This window comes from Triticum aestivum, chromosome 1D (assembly GCF_018294505.1).
Source record: "Triticum aestivum cultivar Chinese Spring chromosome 1D, IWGSC CS RefSeq v2.1, whole genome shotgun sequence".
Classification (NCBI taxonomy): domain Eukaryota; kingdom Viridiplantae; phylum Streptophyta; class Magnoliopsida; order Poales; family Poaceae; genus Triticum; species Triticum aestivum.
The window spans coordinates 305,924,856-305,941,803 of NC_057796.1; the positions used below are offsets into that span (position 1 = coordinate 305,924,856).

The 16,948-nt window shown below is 43.9% G+C and overlaps 1 protein-coding gene across 5 annotated transcripts in view; it reads left to right on the top strand.

Moving 5' to 3' along the window:
- LOC123181645 (uncharacterized) overlaps positions 1 to 15,067 on the top strand; it is a 39,648-nt gene extending 24,581 nt beyond the window's left edge. Inside the window, exons 43-62 of one of the 5 annotated variants that reach the window (XM_044593964.1) lie at positions 3,687 to 3,875; positions 3,976 to 4,018; positions 4,095 to 4,219; positions 4,339 to 5,262; positions 5,349 to 5,422; positions 5,495 to 5,834; positions 5,914 to 6,012; positions 6,084 to 6,236; positions 6,967 to 7,148; positions 7,228 to 7,728; positions 8,230 to 8,407; positions 8,494 to 8,630; positions 11,351 to 11,477; positions 11,888 to 12,109; positions 12,181 to 12,540; positions 12,974 to 13,132; positions 13,310 to 13,786; positions 13,873 to 13,925; positions 14,004 to 14,112; positions 14,286 to 15,067. In XM_044593964.1, the coding sequence (XP_044449899.1) occupies positions 3,687 to 3,875; positions 3,976 to 4,018; positions 4,095 to 4,219; positions 4,339 to 5,262; positions 5,349 to 5,422; positions 5,495 to 5,834; positions 5,914 to 6,012; positions 6,084 to 6,236; positions 6,967 to 7,148; positions 7,228 to 7,728; positions 8,230 to 8,407; positions 8,494 to 8,630; positions 11,351 to 11,477; positions 11,888 to 12,109; positions 12,181 to 12,540; positions 12,974 to 13,132; positions 13,310 to 13,786; positions 13,873 to 13,925; positions 14,004 to 14,112; positions 14,286 to 14,621 (4,788 nt within the window). In that variant the 3' untranslated portion in view covers positions 14,622 to 15,067. Of the gene's footprint in view, positions 1 to 3,686; positions 3,876 to 3,975; positions 4,019 to 4,094; positions 4,220 to 4,338; positions 5,263 to 5,348; positions 5,423 to 5,494; positions 5,835 to 5,913; positions 6,013 to 6,083; positions 6,237 to 6,966; positions 7,149 to 7,227; positions 7,729 to 8,229; positions 8,408 to 8,493; positions 8,631 to 11,350; positions 11,478 to 11,887; positions 12,110 to 12,180; positions 12,541 to 12,973; positions 13,133 to 13,309; positions 13,787 to 13,872; positions 14,113 to 14,285 lie in introns of those variants that run through there. The other 4 variants (XM_044593965.1, XM_044593962.1, XM_044593963.1 and 1 more) reach the window with 4 other exon arrangements.
- The last annotated feature ends 1,881 nt before the right edge of the window (positions 15,068 to 16,948 follow it).

The following is a 16,948-nucleotide window of genomic DNA, read 5'->3' on the forward strand; positions in this document are numbered from 1 at the left end:
CGCGACGGGAGGGAGAGGGGAGTCAGGAAAAGTGAGAAAAGAGATATCCTCCACTGAAAAGACCGTGGAAGATGGTCGTGGGTAAAAAGGACGAGACTCATCAAAAGTCACATCTCGAGAGATACGCATCCGACGACCGACAGGATCCCAACAACGATAGCCCTTATGCTCATCACTGTAGCCTAAGAAGACACACTCAACAGACTGAGCGGTCAGTTTGGTGCGTTCGCGAGGGGCAAGAAGAACATAGCAAACACAACCAAACAAGCGAAGCATCGAATAATCGGGAGAGCGATCAAACAGACGCTCAAAAGGAACACCACCCTGCAAAGCAGCAGATGGCTGAAGGTTGATGAGATAGACAGAAGTGGAGATAGCCTCGGCCCAAAAATGAGGCGGAAGAGAGGCGGCGATCATCATAGCACGAGCCGTCTCAAGAAGGTGACGATGCTTGCGCTCAGACACACCATTCTGAGCATGAGCACCAGGACAAGAGAACTGGGCAAGAGTACCCTGCTCAGCAAGGACACCACGCAACATCTTAGAGATATACTCACCAGCGGAGTCAGCACGAAAAACACGAATGGGTGAAGAGAACTGAGTATGAACCATGGCAGCAAAACGCTTATAAATAGACAACACCTCACTACGGGAAGTCATGAAATAAAGCCATGTGTAACGAGAAAAATCATCGATGAAAATAATATAGTATTTATGACCACCTTTCGAAGTGAAAGGAGCCGGACCCCATACATCAGAATGGACTAAATCGAAAGGACGCTGAGACACTGACTCACTATGAGAATATGGTAGCTGAATCTGCTTGCCAAGACGACAACCCTGACACTCTAAAGAGACATCTCCTGAGACAGACCCCTGAAGGCCTCGACGAACTAAAGACGATAATCGAGAACCACACAGATGACCAAGTCGATGATGCCACTGCTTGAAGGAACCAGTAACAGAAGCGACAGCAGCGGAGGAACTGGCGATGGTGGTGGCAGCGGAAGGAACATGAAGCCAGTCCAACTCCCAAAGACCCTGAGAATCACGGCGGCGAGGGCCAGCCCCAACCAGAGTGTGCGTGCGACGATCCTGGACAGAACAAGAGTCAACATCAAGGATGACACGACAACCAGAATCAGTAAGTTGACCGGCAGAAAACAGATTCATGGTAAGTCGAGGAACATGAGCAACATCAGGAACATAATAAGGAGTAGAAAGATGGCCTCTACTAGCAACAGAAAGTGGAGTACCATCAGCAGTGAAGACATGAACAGGAGAATCCAGCGAGCGAAGAGAAGACAAAGCGGAAGAATGAGAAGACATATGAAAAGAAGCTCCAGAGTCCAGAACCCATGGGGATGTACCTGACTGTGTAGAGGGCGGGTGCTCAGTGCGGGAAGCATCAGTCACAGAACCAGCAGTACCCGTCGAGGAAGAACCTGAAGCCGCGAGCAGACGCTTAAGTCTCAGAATATCCTGCTCGGTCAAAGCAATGGCTGAAGCTGGCGAGGGAGATGACGCAGTCCCTGATGATCGCGCCTTGCGCAGGTGTTTCCGCTTGGTGTAGCACTGGGACTCAATATGACCATCATTCTTGCAGTAGTCACAATGTGAACGGGGGCGACCGGAGCCGCCAGAAGGAGTGGGCAAGAGCGGCGGAGCACTCGAGCGAGCATGAGGCGGTGCGGCAGGTGGAGTGGAAGAAACCCGAGTAGCGAGCACCGAGGGAACCTCCAGCAAACCAGCACTGCGTAGGCGAGTCTCCTCAGCACGAATCTCCGAAAGCGCCTCCATGAGAGAAATACTGCCACGAGCAAGCAGCTGAGCACGCCGAGGCTCAAACTCCTTACGGAGCCGAGACAGGAACTCGTAGACGCGATGAAACTCCAAATCGGCCTGGACAGCCTGGCAGCAGGGGCAAGTACGACAACCAGCACTGCGGAGAGAATCAAGCTGGCGCCAGATAGCAGAACTCTGTGCATAAAAGTCATCAACAGTAGAGTCACCCTGCTGAAGAGCATGCTCCTGACGAACCACAGACAGGTATAAGGCATCACCAGAGGGCTCATAGCGCTGACGAAGACAGGTCCACATCTGGAAGACAGTAGGAAGACCCAGAAACTCAGAAGCAAACTGAGGCAGAACACTAGCAGTGAGAATAGCGGCAGCACGAGCATCATCATCAAGCCACTGGGTGTAAACAGACAAAGCACCATGATACGTCTGAAGAGCCTCCTCATAAGCCAGAGCCCTCTCATCATAGGCACGATCAGCAGCCTCATCAGCAACCTTAGCCGCATCCTTGGCGGCCTGATTAGCATCCGGAGGAAGAACCAGTGGAGTCGGCGGAGTAGGGGCCACCGGAGGAACCGGACGTGGCGGACAGCAGACCTCGCCAGAAAGAACACCCCAGAGACGGATGCCACGCATGTGAATGCGCATGAAGCCATCGAACTCGGTGTAGTTAGTACCGTCGAAGATCACCGGACAGCGAGGGACAGCGACAAAGCCCGAGGCAGTAGACATTTTTTTTTTGCAAAGATCCGAACGAGGACAACGGCGCAGCAGACCGCAGACGGCAGCCCAGCCGATCAGGAGGGGATCGAACCGGCGAGAGGGCTCGATCGGGAGCTGCCCAAGCACCGGGCGGAAGCAGAGGAGCCTGGCGGGGCGACGGGAAGGAGCCGCCCGGGCACCTGGCGGAAGCAGAGGAGCCTGGCGGGGCGACGGGAACGGCGGCACCCGGCGGGCGGCGAACGGCGGCACACGGCGGGCGGCTGGCGGCGACGGGAGCGGCGGCACCCGGCGGACGGCTGGCGGGCAACGGGAACGGCGACACCCGGCGGACGGCAGCACCTGGCGGGAGGGAGAGGAGCCGGGCGGGCGCTGGCGGGCGACGGGAACGACGGGAGGGAGAGGAGCCGGGCGGGCGACGGACTGGAGGGCGGGCGAGTAGCGACGCCGAGACGGAGAAAGAAAATCGCGGCGGCGGCGGGACGGGATCGAGCACGAGTTGCGCGTGCGAAAAAGAGACCTAAAGCTCTAATACCATGTTAGGAATAAGCAACTTGTATTCCCATGAGGCCATAGGCCGATATATATACATGTACAGGTGTGGTACATATGCAGGAAACCCCTTATACTACGGGATAAATACAAAGGGGTATACATGACTTATATTATAACTCTAACACTTATATTACCATATGAAGATTGAATGGAAAATTCCCAGCATCACATTAGATCGTAGCGTCTTATATTACCATATGAAGATTGATTGCAAATTGCCCAGCATCACATTAGATGAGGAGATGCAGCCAACAAACATTGTATAGGCTTAATTTCAGTACGTTCGCATTTCAGGGCTCATCTGAAACGCCAGGATTCGGTTGAAATTTAGCTTGGCTAATGTGTTCACTTATTGTTGTGTTGGTGAAACTCATCTGAATGAGTACCATGTTTGTGGAGCATCGCATAAGATTTCTCTTCCTATATTGAATACCTCTTATGCTTCTCTTCTTTCAGTATATACTTATTTTATGCTTAAAAGTGTCTAAACTTTCTTAATGGAATCATTTATTTCTTATGTCAAATGATGAAATTTGAATTAACTATCTGCTAAATAAATTTTAGCAAACAGGCAAAGTGCTACTCATTCTAGACATGTTTTTCCTTCACAGATCAATGCTGGTAAAGGGTTAGCAACTGGTGAATATATGACAGCAGTGCGGCTCTATTCAGAAGGTAGTTCTATATCTGGTGTTCAGCAACAGAGTGCCCGTACTTGTGCTGCTGCTGGAGAAAGTTCTTCGCAAATCACAAGAAAAATGACTTGGAATGAAATGTTTTTCTTCAAAGTCGATTCTGAGGTATGTGAACTGGGCACTCTTTCTTTGAGTATCCATGTCATTTATTCTCTTACTGTGGTCATTGCTTTAACATCCATATCTTCTGTTGATTACATATCAGGAGAATTATGTTCTGGAACTTGTTGTCCTTGATGCTGGTAGAGGTTTGTGGCTTTATTAACTGCTATCTTTTTTCGTGTTCCCTGCACTTCTTTATATTTTATCATGTCTTACCGACAGGTCAACCCGTTGGTATTTACTCCGCTCCACTGAAGCAAGTAGTGCAAAAGCTCCCTTCTGCCTCAAGTTCTGACTATGCAAAATTTGAACTGACTTTAGGAGATCTTATGACAACAAAGGTAGTGGTGAGAACTGATATTCAAGGCTGTAGATTAGTCATTTGGTTTTTTGGAATAGAGTGCACAAATAATATGCTTCTTTTTGTATTTAAATAAGATTGATTAGCGTTAATATAATTACGCAGGAACATGAAATTCTTAAACCAAGTGGAAAAATAAGATTTGCGGTGCTTGTTTCTGGTAGGGCTACTGCTAAACAAGGAAGCAGAGCCAGTCCTAACAGAAGCAGGAGTGGGTATATACAAATTAGTCCTTCCAAAGATGGCCCTTGGACAAACATGAAGTTGAACTATGCTGTGCCAGCAGCATGTTGGAGGTTTGGGGATTGTGTGATTGCTAGTGAAGCAACAGTCAAGGAGGGAAACAGATACGTTGGCATACGTTCCCTTGTGTCAATCACCAATACAACGGATTTTGCTATTGATTTGCGTCTAAAAGGAAGAGATTCTCAAAGTGCGGGATCAGACGGCCAGTTAGAGAATTCTGATAAAGATGATCAAATAGAAGTTGGTGTGTTGGAGCCTGGTTCCACTATTCCAGTTCCATTGTCAGGTCTCTCACATCCTGGTGTGCTTTATACATTGCAACTAAGACCGACCATTCATCATGAACTTGTGCAGCATTCCTGGAGTGATGTCCAGGAGAGGCGCAGTCAAACTGAGTTCCGGAATGAGCAGGTCCTAGATATATGTGTATCAGATCTGTATGAATCTGAAAACTTACTGTTCTGCTCACAGATAGATGGGTCTTCTAGTACTTGTCAAGGATTATGGTTTTGCTTGAGTATAGAAGCCAAGGAGATAGGCAAAGATGTCCGAACTGACCCAATATACGATTGGAGTATAATTATCAAATCCCCATTATCGTTGACATATTATCTTCCCATTCCTGCACATTACACTGTTAGTGCCAGCCACCTTGATGAGGAAGAGACGAGTTGCTCCCGGGGCGAGCTAAACCCTGGTGAGGTTGTGAAGGTTCAAAATGTTGATCCAAGAAATCCTTTGTACCTGTCCCTTGTTCCACATGGGGGATGGGAATCAGTACATGTATGTATAATTTTGTTTTTGTTCCTAGCTGATGTCTTAGCTTTTTATAAGTGTGAGTGTTGACATGTTTTTTCTCCAACCCCAAGGAGCCTGTTCCAATATCACATCCCACCGAAGTTCCTTCAAAATTCATTAATCTAAGAAGTTCTTTGTCAGGAAGGTGAGGATTCAAACATGGAAATATTTTGTGGATAATTTCATAGAACACTTTACATCTTTCTTTCTCTTGTAGAGTTGTGCAGATTATGCTTGAACAAAGCAGTGATAAGGACTATCTGATGGCAAGGGTTATCAGAATATATGTTCCGTATTGGATATCATTTGCAAGATTGCCTCCACTCACCTTGCAATTCGTTGATATCACTGGAAGAAGAGACAAGAGACGCTATCTTGCGCGCCCACGTGCAGAAAAAAGTGATAAACTGCTCTATGGTATAGGACATGAAGAATTGGTCGACGGATACACCATAGCATCTGGGTTGAATTTTAAGGGTTTAGGTCTCTCAGCATGTGTCTCCAGAAATGGACAACAGTTAGGAGCTCTCAAAGAACTATCACCTCTTGCTGACATGGTTAGCTTGGATGCATTCATGTTCATATATATTCTTTTTTACATTTTCGGTTCCTAAGATGATCTGTTTGTTTCTTTAGGATGGTACAGTTGATCTTTCTGCCCATGATAATGATGGAAAGTGCACACATGTATTTCTTTGCTCAAAGCTATGCTCGTACCAAGCTGTTCCAACAAAGGTAACTGAACGTTAACCTTTAACTTCATATGAAAATTGTTAATCAGTTAACCTCATGTCATAGTACAACAGGTTATCTATGTACGGCCATACACAACTTTTACAAACAGGGTTGGCCAAGATATGTTCATAAAACTTAGTGCTGGAGATGATCCGAAGGTCCTACATGCGTACGACAGGAGAGTCTCCTTTTTGTACTCTGAAGTGGGACCTGACAAACTGCAGGTACTACTTATCGATCGTAATGCTAGCTCTAGATAGAGTAATTTTAACATGAATTGCTCACGAAGCTTTATTCAGAACTAAACAAATCTTTTGTGACAGTTCTCTATATGCTCTCTGGTTGTTCACGCAACATTTGAATTAACAGATGCTTACAACTTCCATTGGTTTCATTGGTCATTAACAGACGCAAATCTTCTGCGTTTTCTCGAAAACAACTTCCATTGGTCATTTTCATTTGCATCTCAGCATTGCGTATATTGTTATGAAGTAAATACTTGCATTAAAAGTTTTATGAAAGGTGGAGAGTATCTCATACAATAATAACTAGAAAATACTTACATTAAAAGTTTTATGAAAGGTGGAGAGCATCTCGTACAATAATAACTAGCACAACAGACTGTGCATATCTTATTCAAGGTTTTGCTCATCTAAGGGAACCAAGGAAAGTACAGTGGACCTGCTGGCCTTGTGCATCCTATCCTCCTTAGTCTTAGAATCCCATTTTATGGATCTTTCTTACTTCACTTGTGTAAACATTAGTTGTACTAAAAATGCAAATAGTATTATATATACACCTGCATTACCTTCGGAAAGAAGGTAACTGTAAAAAGCTCTGGATGTTCTCATTAGCTCTACTTTCCTCCAGATATGATAATTTCCTTCCATTTTATAATTTCCTGGTAGAATTGTTATAAGGTGTATTTACAGTCATGAGCTATTTTATCTGAAGGTCCGATTGGAAGATACTGACTGGTGTCAGCCTCTGGATATAGTAAAAGAAGATACTATCGTAATAGCAATGAGAAAGCAGGACTGTACTCAGAAATTTGTGAAAGCTGAGATACGTGGTTATGAGGAGGGTTCAAGATTCTTGGTCGTATTCCGTTTGGAGCCCACAGATGGGCCGATCAGGTATGAAGTGATCTTACAATAGTTTGCAGGTATGAAACCTCCATCTCTCTAACTATGACAATGATATGACTGGTTTCAGGATCGAGAACAGGACAAGTAATGCAACTATTGGTACTCGCCAGTCTGGTTTAGGTGAAGATACTTGGATCCAAGTGAAACCACTTTCGACCAGAAAATATTCTTGGGATGATCCATATGGACAGAAAGCCGTTGATGTTAGCATACAAAAAGGAGATGTTACTAGTTTCCAGTATGTTGACCTTGAAAACCCTGTTGCAAGTTCCACCAGTTTTGGGGAGCACGGCGTCAAGTTCAATATAGTTGAGACTGCCGATGTCACAATATTGAAGTTCACCGATTACCATAGAAGACAGGAGGGATCACCTGAATCTGAACTTGTTGCATCTACGTTGACGCAAAATGAGACAGAGACAGGAGCTGGACCCTTGGAGCTTATTATTGAACTGGGAGTTGTTGGAGTCTCTTTGATTGATCATAAGCCAAGAGAGCTTTTGTACTTAAATCTGCAGAAGGTTTTCATCTCATACATGACTGGTTATGACTCTGGGACCACTAGCAGGTATGCCTTCACATGCATATACTATTCGATCAAATTTTTGTTCATACACACATTTTTGCTGAAAGTCTACATTGTTTTCTGAGCAAGAGTAACCATTTCCGTTTTATGGGGATCCTGAGATACATTTCTTTCTTCCTTGTCTTGTATGTTATATAAGTCTGTTAGTTGAAGCTGCTCTTTTGTCTTTTGACAAAAAGAAATGACAAACACAGTTACACTATGTTGAGCCTGAAGTAGCATGTTTGAAATCTTGTTAAAAAGGTGCATATATTGCTTCATAGAAATGTTGGGCATCTAGGAGGTTTATTTGGTTTGTTGCCAATTTCTTATTTGTACTAGACCAGCTGCTTGATTTAGGCAAATCACAGCCCCTTTCAGCATTTGCAATGGTGAGTGGTTAGAGATAATGTTGCTTTGAAGCTAGCTCTACATATGCCTTCTTTTATCCTTGCAATGCTTGTGCCACTGTTTTTTTTTGCTGATGAATAACATTTTTTTCAGATTTAAGTTGATCATAGGCCAGTTGCAACTTGATAATCAACTGCCGTTGTCCATAATGCCTGTTGTTTTGGCAACTGAGAGCATGCCTGATTCAAATCATCCTGTTTTCAAAGCGAACATTGCTGTAAGCAATGTAACTTCGAATGGTATTCAAGTCTACCCGCATGTCTATATACGGGTAATATTTGTTGCTGCACAGTTTTTCGACAAACAAATCTATAAAGTACCAGCAATGCTAAAAGTGGACAATTTTCTCTCTTCTAGGTAACTGACCAAACATGGAGGTTGAATATTCATGAACCTATTGTTTGGGCACTGGTTGATTTCTACAACAATCTTCGCTTTACCGGCACCTCCAGCAGCTCAACTGTCACTGAAGTGGATCCTGAGATACGAATAGAGTAAGCACCTATGTTGAAACTCAATTTGCCACATAATTACGGCAGTAGCTGTTAAGAATATTTCACTTATTTCTGAGATGGATACATCTGTATTTGAGTTGTTTCTGTTACTAATGTTTTACGGTTTTACGTACCGAGCTGTTCACCAGTATAATCGCTGAAACTTCAAAGTTGTGGACTAGCACTACATTTGTTATCTTGCCCAATTTCTAATTGCGGGATTGGTTTCCGCGTATCATGTAGTTATAGCAGGCAATACATTACATATTACATTATTAGGACTCTAAAACTTTATTATTTTGAGTAAAACTAGTTAAATAGTGACCATGGAAGTTAAAATGCTCATGCATTGCTATAGGAACTGTTCTTAATTTGTTTAAACTCTTGTGTTATCATAGTTCCTAACTTTGTGCAAATAAAAAAAAATCTCAAAATATATGTCAATCAAATTGACTAATCAGAATTGCGTGATACATCTATCTACTACATAGAATGTATGATAATTGTGGTAATTAGTTTCTTGGCAACTTAAGTAGTTGTTTGGATATAAAGAATTAGAGGTGAGATTTTGGCAAACCAGTTTTTGGAGGATTTTTAGGAAAAACCAGTTTTTGTTAGTTTTTCTGTTAAGGTAGGTTTATACTATTCCTTGTTTGGATGAGAAAATAAGAGGGCCACCGTCTATAACTTCTGCTGGCCACACACACTAAATTGATGGCTCAAATTCTATTCTATCAACCTTCTTCTATTCACCATCCTCGGCCGTGGGACTAGCCCTAAAATCCGGTATGATGCTGCGTTATGATTGGGGTCCTGGAAGCCAGAGGTCAAAGTGAACATATAGATGATGATAAGCTGCAGGTACAGGTGGTAACCCTGTGGGAGGTAACCTGCATGGTCCCGGCGGCACAAGGAGTCAACTGCAACAAGGTGGTGGCCCAGTTCGGCTCTCAGCACAGATGCAACGCTTGTGGACCACATCGCACGGCTCACCTCCCGCCTGCCACATCGCTTCCTCCGCCGTGGCATCTTCGTCAAGCTCTATGTCACTCCAGCTGAGGTGCCCATGGTGGTCTCGTTTTCGCCGCCGGCAGAGATCTGTACCAAGAGGTGCCCGTGGTGGCCTTGTCGAGCTCTTGTGGCTGCCGGCAGAGCTCACCATGTAGTAATCGTCGCCATGTGCGCTGCCTGCCGTGGTCACTCCCACCTCTCCATCCCATACGGTGACAGTCATGTCCGAGCACCAGCAGCGAGCTTGTGCATGGAGAGGACGTCACGGCGCGACGCGCTCAACACGTCTCTCTCCAACGACTTCGTGGCAGCCGTATATAGAAAACCAGATTATGCAAAAACGCCAATTAGTCGTTTTTCTAAAAGCTGGGTTGTCGGGCTTCTGTAAAACTTGGTTTGCTATATCCATGAAGCGGCTAGACAATTGAAACAGGATTTTAGGTTGTTACACCAGAATCGAGGTTAACGAGAACTAGTTTCCTACAATCCTGGTATCCAAACAAACCCTAAGAGTTAATCTCTGAGCGTGAACGGACCGCCACCAACTCAGATATTTACAAGAGCAAAGATAAAGAACCATGTGAACATCATCATGTTCTAGTATCATACTAATGCAGAATAAACATCATGAGCATAATATGTGCATACATTTTGAGTTTCTAATAAATTTATGACAACAACTTTTTAGATAGCAAATTAATTTGAATTTGCAAAATAGAAATAATGCATGTATGCTAAACTGGTTCAAATTAGATCACATGTTTGACATTGCTGAAGCAATCAAAGTATCAAACTCATATGGTGGCCTGACAAGTGCTATAGAGCCCACTTTGTTCTAATGTGCTATTATTACCCTGCTACTGCTATTGCATCCGCTACAAGTGATATTTAAGTATTAGCACTTCCATCCAGATAGATGCAGCCCCTTTTTTTAAGTACCAGAGCACAATTTAGATGGTATTTCAAAGAATGATTGTACATTAGCTTTTTTCAGCTTAATATATTATATCCGCTTTTCAGATATTGTTGGTCATGTGATACTTGGAAATGTATGATATGGGGTATTTAAGATGAGCAAATAATCCTGTGTCCTGCAAAAAAGTTGCTTAGCTTCCATATATGATTTTTTTTGTAGGAATTTCCATACATGGTATTAAACATTCCATGTGTTGCGACCTATATTTAAGCTATTTTATTTTATGTATTTCTGATGGGATATCATTGTATAGGCCAAAAAAAAAATATAAGACGTTTTTTGGTCTAGAAACGTCTTATATTGTGATACAGAGGGAGTATGACGTATTTTGTGCATCCTACAAAGATTTGCAGGAATTTTCATGTAACCATGTTGGATTCTTTCACATCTCATTTGGCTTAACAGTGTATTGTTGTCCTATTGATTTCCGTTTCTCTTGTTCGTTTTTATTCTAGCCTTATTATTTTGGTTTCTCTCAGTAGAAAGTGTTCTGGAATTCGGTAATTTTGTTGTTGTGCTAAGTAAACACTGCTGTATTATGTGTGTTCGTTCAAGTTTCCACTAGTACCACAAAAGTCAAAGCATATTTGATAACAATTTGTGTTTAGATAAGTTACACGGGTTAAGTTGAGCATGTTTCATTTTTTGTGTTAAATTTATGAAAGAGTTGACTTTTGCTACTAACATTTTTGAATAGAAGTTAGCTGGGTATGACATAATATTTTAATTTCAGGCTTGTTGATATTTCAGAGATAAGGCTTAAAATATCTCTAGAAACTGCACCTACTCAAAGGCCACGTGGCGTCCTTGGTATTTGGAGTCCTGTCCTATCGGCTGTGGGCAATGCACTCAAGATTCAGGTAGCTGAACATTATTTATTGGCAAATCATGTCGGGACCAGATCAAAATTAACTTATATACTCAAGTTCATGTTTCTTGTCCAATGCTCACCTAACTTAGTTGATATGTACAGTGGTCCACATGAGGGTAACTACTGTTCAGAGGAAAGCTAGACATACTTCAGTACTACTATTTTAATTTTATTCGAACTCTTCCCTAACTAATAAATCTCTAGGTGCATGGAAAAGAGCTCAAACCAATAAGCGATCATTTCTATCTTGAATTGATTCATAACTTAATCAGACTGCTGAAGTAGTTCTATGCACATTACTATTGGAAACTGTTGAGCATGTTTTGTTTCTGAATTATGAACTGTGAGATATATTTCGGTCTTATTAACAGTAATTTTATCCTGTGTTGTTTGCTTTAGGTGCATCTTAGGAAGGTAATGCACAAAAGCCGGTTTATGCGGAAAAGCGCAATTGTCCCTGCTATCGTTAACCGAATCAAAAGAGACCTCATCCACAATCCTCTGCACCTTATATTTTCTGTGGATTTTCTTGGAGTGACAAAATCAACTTTGTCATCACTCAGTAAAGGATTTGCGGAGCTCTCTACTGATGGGCAATTTCTTCAACTGAGATCAAAGCAGGTAAAATTGCGTGTTTTAGTATATTCTTGTTTATGAACTCCACCAGGCATTTCAAGTTGAGTATGATTCAGGGTTGGTCAAGGAGAATCACTGGCGTTGGTGATGGACTAGTTCAAGGGACTGAAGCATTTGCTCAGGGTTTGGCTTTTGGGGTTTCGGGTGTTTTAAGAAAGCCAGTTGAGAGTGCCAGGCAGTATGGTGTTATTGGCATTGCACATGGTCTTGGTCGTGCCTTTGTGGGGTGCATTGTTCAACCTTTGAGTGGTGCCCTGGATTTTTTCTCCTTGACAGTTGATGGAATTAGTGCCAGCTTTATAAAGTGTGTGAATATTCTGAATAACAAGTTTGTTCCTCAGCGGATTAGAGATCCTCGTGCTATTCATCGAGATGGTGTGATAAGAGAGTATGACAGTTTAGAAGCTTCTGGCCAGGTGCATTGCTTTTTCATATTTGTTCGTCATTTTTACTTTGGTGATTTGTTTTAATAGAAGAGAGCTTGAGTTATGTAAGAGCGAAATATAATCAATGAACTACAATTTTGTCATAACATACTACTATCTCCAGTAAAAAGGTGATGTCCTGTAATCCAAGCAATCAATGTACGTTAACTCAAACCATAAAGTATTTTCATAATATTAAAAATGGATGGTCAAAGTTGTGTTTGGTGGTATGTGTCAATTGAAAACAAGATATGAATTTAATATAACAGTGTCGATCATTATAGATCTGGTTTCACTGAGATAAAAGGCCCCCTTTCTTTGATTTTTGCACTCACATTAAGTTTCTAACCAAGCCAGCATGCATGGCTTTGTGACGATGCTATTAATATGTTGTACGCTAATGTTTTATTACTCCATTCTTCAGATGGCCCTTTACCTGGCAGAAGCTAGCAGATATTTTGCATGCACAGACTTGTTTCGAGAACCTTCTAAGTATGCATGGTCTGATTACTACGAAGATCATTTTATTGTGCCAAACCAGAGGATTGCTTTAGTAACCAACAAGAGGGTGATACTCCTTCAGGTAATGCTTCTTTTTATCTGATTCTCTTACTCCCTCTGTTCACTTTTATAAGACCTTGAAGATATTTCAGATAATGTGCAAACCAACCCATTTTGAGTTGTCTGAAACGACTTACAAAAGTGAACGGAGAGAGTAGTACATTCCTCTCTATTTTGACTAAACTTGTCCTTTTATTAGTGCTTGGATCTAGATAAAATGGACAGGAAACCTTCCAAAATACTTTGGGATGTCCCTTGGGAAGAAGTACTTGCATTGGAACTTGCAAAAGCTGGGTATCAGAGGCCTTCACATGTAATCATACATCTGAAGAATTTTAGGAGGTCTGAGAACTTTGTAAGGCTTATAAAGTGCAGTGTTGATGAAGAACGGGAAGCTCAGGCTGTTTTACTTTGTTCTTCAATACGAAAAATGTGGAGATCTCACCAGACAGGCACGAAAGTTGTACCCTTGAAGGTTCCTTCTGGCCTGCGCCCTGTATATTTTGCATCAGATGATGATAGAAGGGAATCTCAGAGTCCTGCTAGGCCTTTGCTAAGCTCAAGAGGAGCGTCCAGTAATGTTGAGCATCGACTTATAAACCACACAGTTAACTTCCAGAAAATGTGGAGTAGTGAACAAGAAGTTCGGAGCCGGTGTAAACTTCTTGGGAAGCAGGTAAGTTGGCTGAATTCTTCATAGAGATCAAAAGAAGTTCGGAGCCGGTGTACTAAGGTAACCACAATCATGAATTTATATTCCAGGTTGCAGACGATGGAAGGATTTTTAGCATCTGGAGACCCCTATGCCCTAGTGGGTATGAAACTATACTGTATCCATCTAATATACCTATTTTCTGCTCTGATGCTCAAAGTATAGTACCGCTTATTTGTAGGTATGTCTCAATTGGAGATGTCGCTCATGTTGGCATCCATCCACCACATTTTGCTGCTATCTACAAGAATGTTAACGACAATTTTGTGCTACCTCTTGGCTATGACCTGGTAAGTGTTCAGTGAAACATTTTCTATTACATTCTGTAAGGTTGACAGGACATCAACTAAATGTCCTAGACCTGTCTGCTTGATACTTCTAGTCAGCTTTGAGTTTGCACTGTAGTATATAATGTTTTGGCTATGCAAAACTGATTTCAGTTTTTGTTTTATCGTGCACACAGGTTTGGAGAAATTGCGCCGAGGATTACAGGAGCCCTGTATCATTATGGCAACCAAGGCCACCTGAGGGATACGTGGCTCTGGGATGTGTGGCTGTTTCTGCTTTCGAAGAGCCCCCTCTTGATTGCGCCTTTTGCGTGAATGAGAGATTTGCGGAGGATGCAGTGTTTGAGGATCAGATAGTATGGGCTTCCTCAGATGCTTACCCATGGGGATGCTACATTTACCAAGTTCAGAGCAGTTCGCTGCAATTCATGGCACTCCGTCTTCCAAAAGAGCAGTCTGAGCAGAAGCCTAAGAAGATCTTGGAGGCGTATCTCCAGCGAGCATCAGATTAATGATCCTATGAGGCGAAGCAGACATGCCATGCATCGGAGACATCAGGAGCGGTATAATACTCCCTCCGTCCCGACACTATGATAGTGTAAAAAATGATCTCACATTTTGGGACGGAGGGAGTATGATATAGGGAAATGAGAAACTTTGCTATGCAAAAGAGAAGACTCAGCAATCTTGCGCAAGATAGTTTGTCTTTGATATGAAATATTTTTGTACAGTTTTGGGCGGCATTATGTTATTGAGCATGGCATTTTTGCGGGGAGAGATAATGTGCTAGCTTGGCTTTGTTTTTCGGCTGTTGCTGGGATTTGTATCTCTGCTTGATGCTTATCAAATACAGTGTAAACTAGTAGGTGGGAATGGCTGTAAGTGTACATTTTGTAACGCGTTGTTATAGTGCTCTTTCTACTGTGGTGCTGTTGCTAAGATTTGAAGTTTTGCTTGATGTTGTCAAAACTAGCCAACTGAACCCCGTTGTTCAAACACAAATCAGAAGGTCACAGGCTTACGGCCCACCTTGTCGCTCGAGTCGTGACACAAAGGGCGTGTTTGGTTGCCCGCACCGAGCCCAACCAGGCCCGCGTGGGAAGGGAGAGGCCTGTTTGGTTGCCTGCACCGAGCCCAACCAGGCCCGCGAGGGAAGAGAGAGGCCTGTTTGGTTGCCTGGTTTTCCTGTTGGGCCTGCATCGCATGCTTCTCAAAGCAGCCCAGAGCCTGGTTCGCTGGAAACCCTCGGATCGGCAGTTTCTCGCGAGCCAGGCTGAGTGCGGCGCGAGGTTGCACGGGCGGGAGCGAGGCGCGGGCGAGGGGGGATGGCAGGAGATGGAAATCTGGCGCGCCGTCCCGGCGCCAAATTAGCCTCACCCCCTTTCACTCGCTCATCCATAGCCACTGCCCCCCTTTCTTCGCTACTGCCTCACCACCGGCGGCGGCTGTGATTTCAGATCTGCGCTATAGGCGGCAGCGGCGCGACGGAAGAGGCGGCGGCGTTTGCGGCGGATCTGGTGCTCCCCTTGCTATTGGCCACCGTCTGGTCGACCTACTCTATGCCATAGCCCCCCTACGCCGTCCTTGTCTCCGATGCCGGTAAGCAGCACCCCCTCCCCCTTTGTTAGCTCAGTGGTTAGGCCTTTAAGCTAGGTGTAGGATCGATTTCCCACTGAACGAACCGTTGATGTCGACTAGGCTATGGACGCACGGATGAGGCTGATAATCCAGGCAGCAACACTGATTAGTGTGATTCAGGCATGGGTCATGTTCATGCACCAGAGAGCTATTCGTCGTGCTGGGAGACCGTTGATCCGCTATGGTCCATTGTTTCCCCGGGAACAGGAGAGGATCCAAAATCTGAACTACATCTACAACTGCAATGACGTCGAGGCTCTGTGGATGCTTAGAATGAAAAGAGCACCATTTGCCAGGCTTGTCGAGACCTTCAGGAGCAGGGGCCTGTTACAAGATAGCATCAACACCAGTGTCGAAGAGCAAGTGGCCATGTTCCTCCATGTTGTTGTCCATAACCAGAGGTTCAGGGTCATTCACAACACGTTCAGGAGATCAATGGAGACCATCTCTAGGTACTTCAAGCAAGTGCTTTTTGTTGTTGGGGAGCTTAGAGGAGAGATGACTAGGAGACCATCTGGCCAGACTCCACCCAAGATTCACAGAAGCCCAAGATGGTATCCATACTTCAAGGTGAGCATTGACAATATACACTTTTCATGGCTTGATATGCTTGTATTGTTCAAGTTCAGCACTAACACAGGCTAGTGATGCCATTTTCAGGACTGCATTGGGGCGATAGATGGTACTCATGTCACTGCCAGAGTTCCTAGGTCACAGTCTGCAGCATACAGGGGGAGGAAGCACTACACAAGCCAAAATGTGCTTGTTGCTGTTGACTTTGATCTGAAGTTCACATATGTGCTGGCTGGCTGGGAGGGGTCAGCGCATGATGCAAACATTCTCACTGACAGCATGAGTCGACCTGATGGGATCAACATCCCCGACGGCAAGTTCTACCTTGGAGATGCTGGCTATGCATGTCGGCCGGGTATTCTTCCACCCTTCAGGAAAACAAGGTACCATCTCAATGAGTTCTCTGGTAGGAACTTTCCTAGGACTGCACAGGAGCTGTTTAATCTCAGACACTCCAGCCTTAGAGTAACTGTTGAGAGGGCATTTGGAGCTCTGAAGAATAGGTTTAAGATCCTGCATCAGAAGCCATTCCACCCATACTCCACTCAAGTTAAGCTAGTTCTTGCTTGTTGCATTCTGCATAATTGGATCCTCCAGTGGGGCTTTGATGAACACGTGCCTGAGGAGG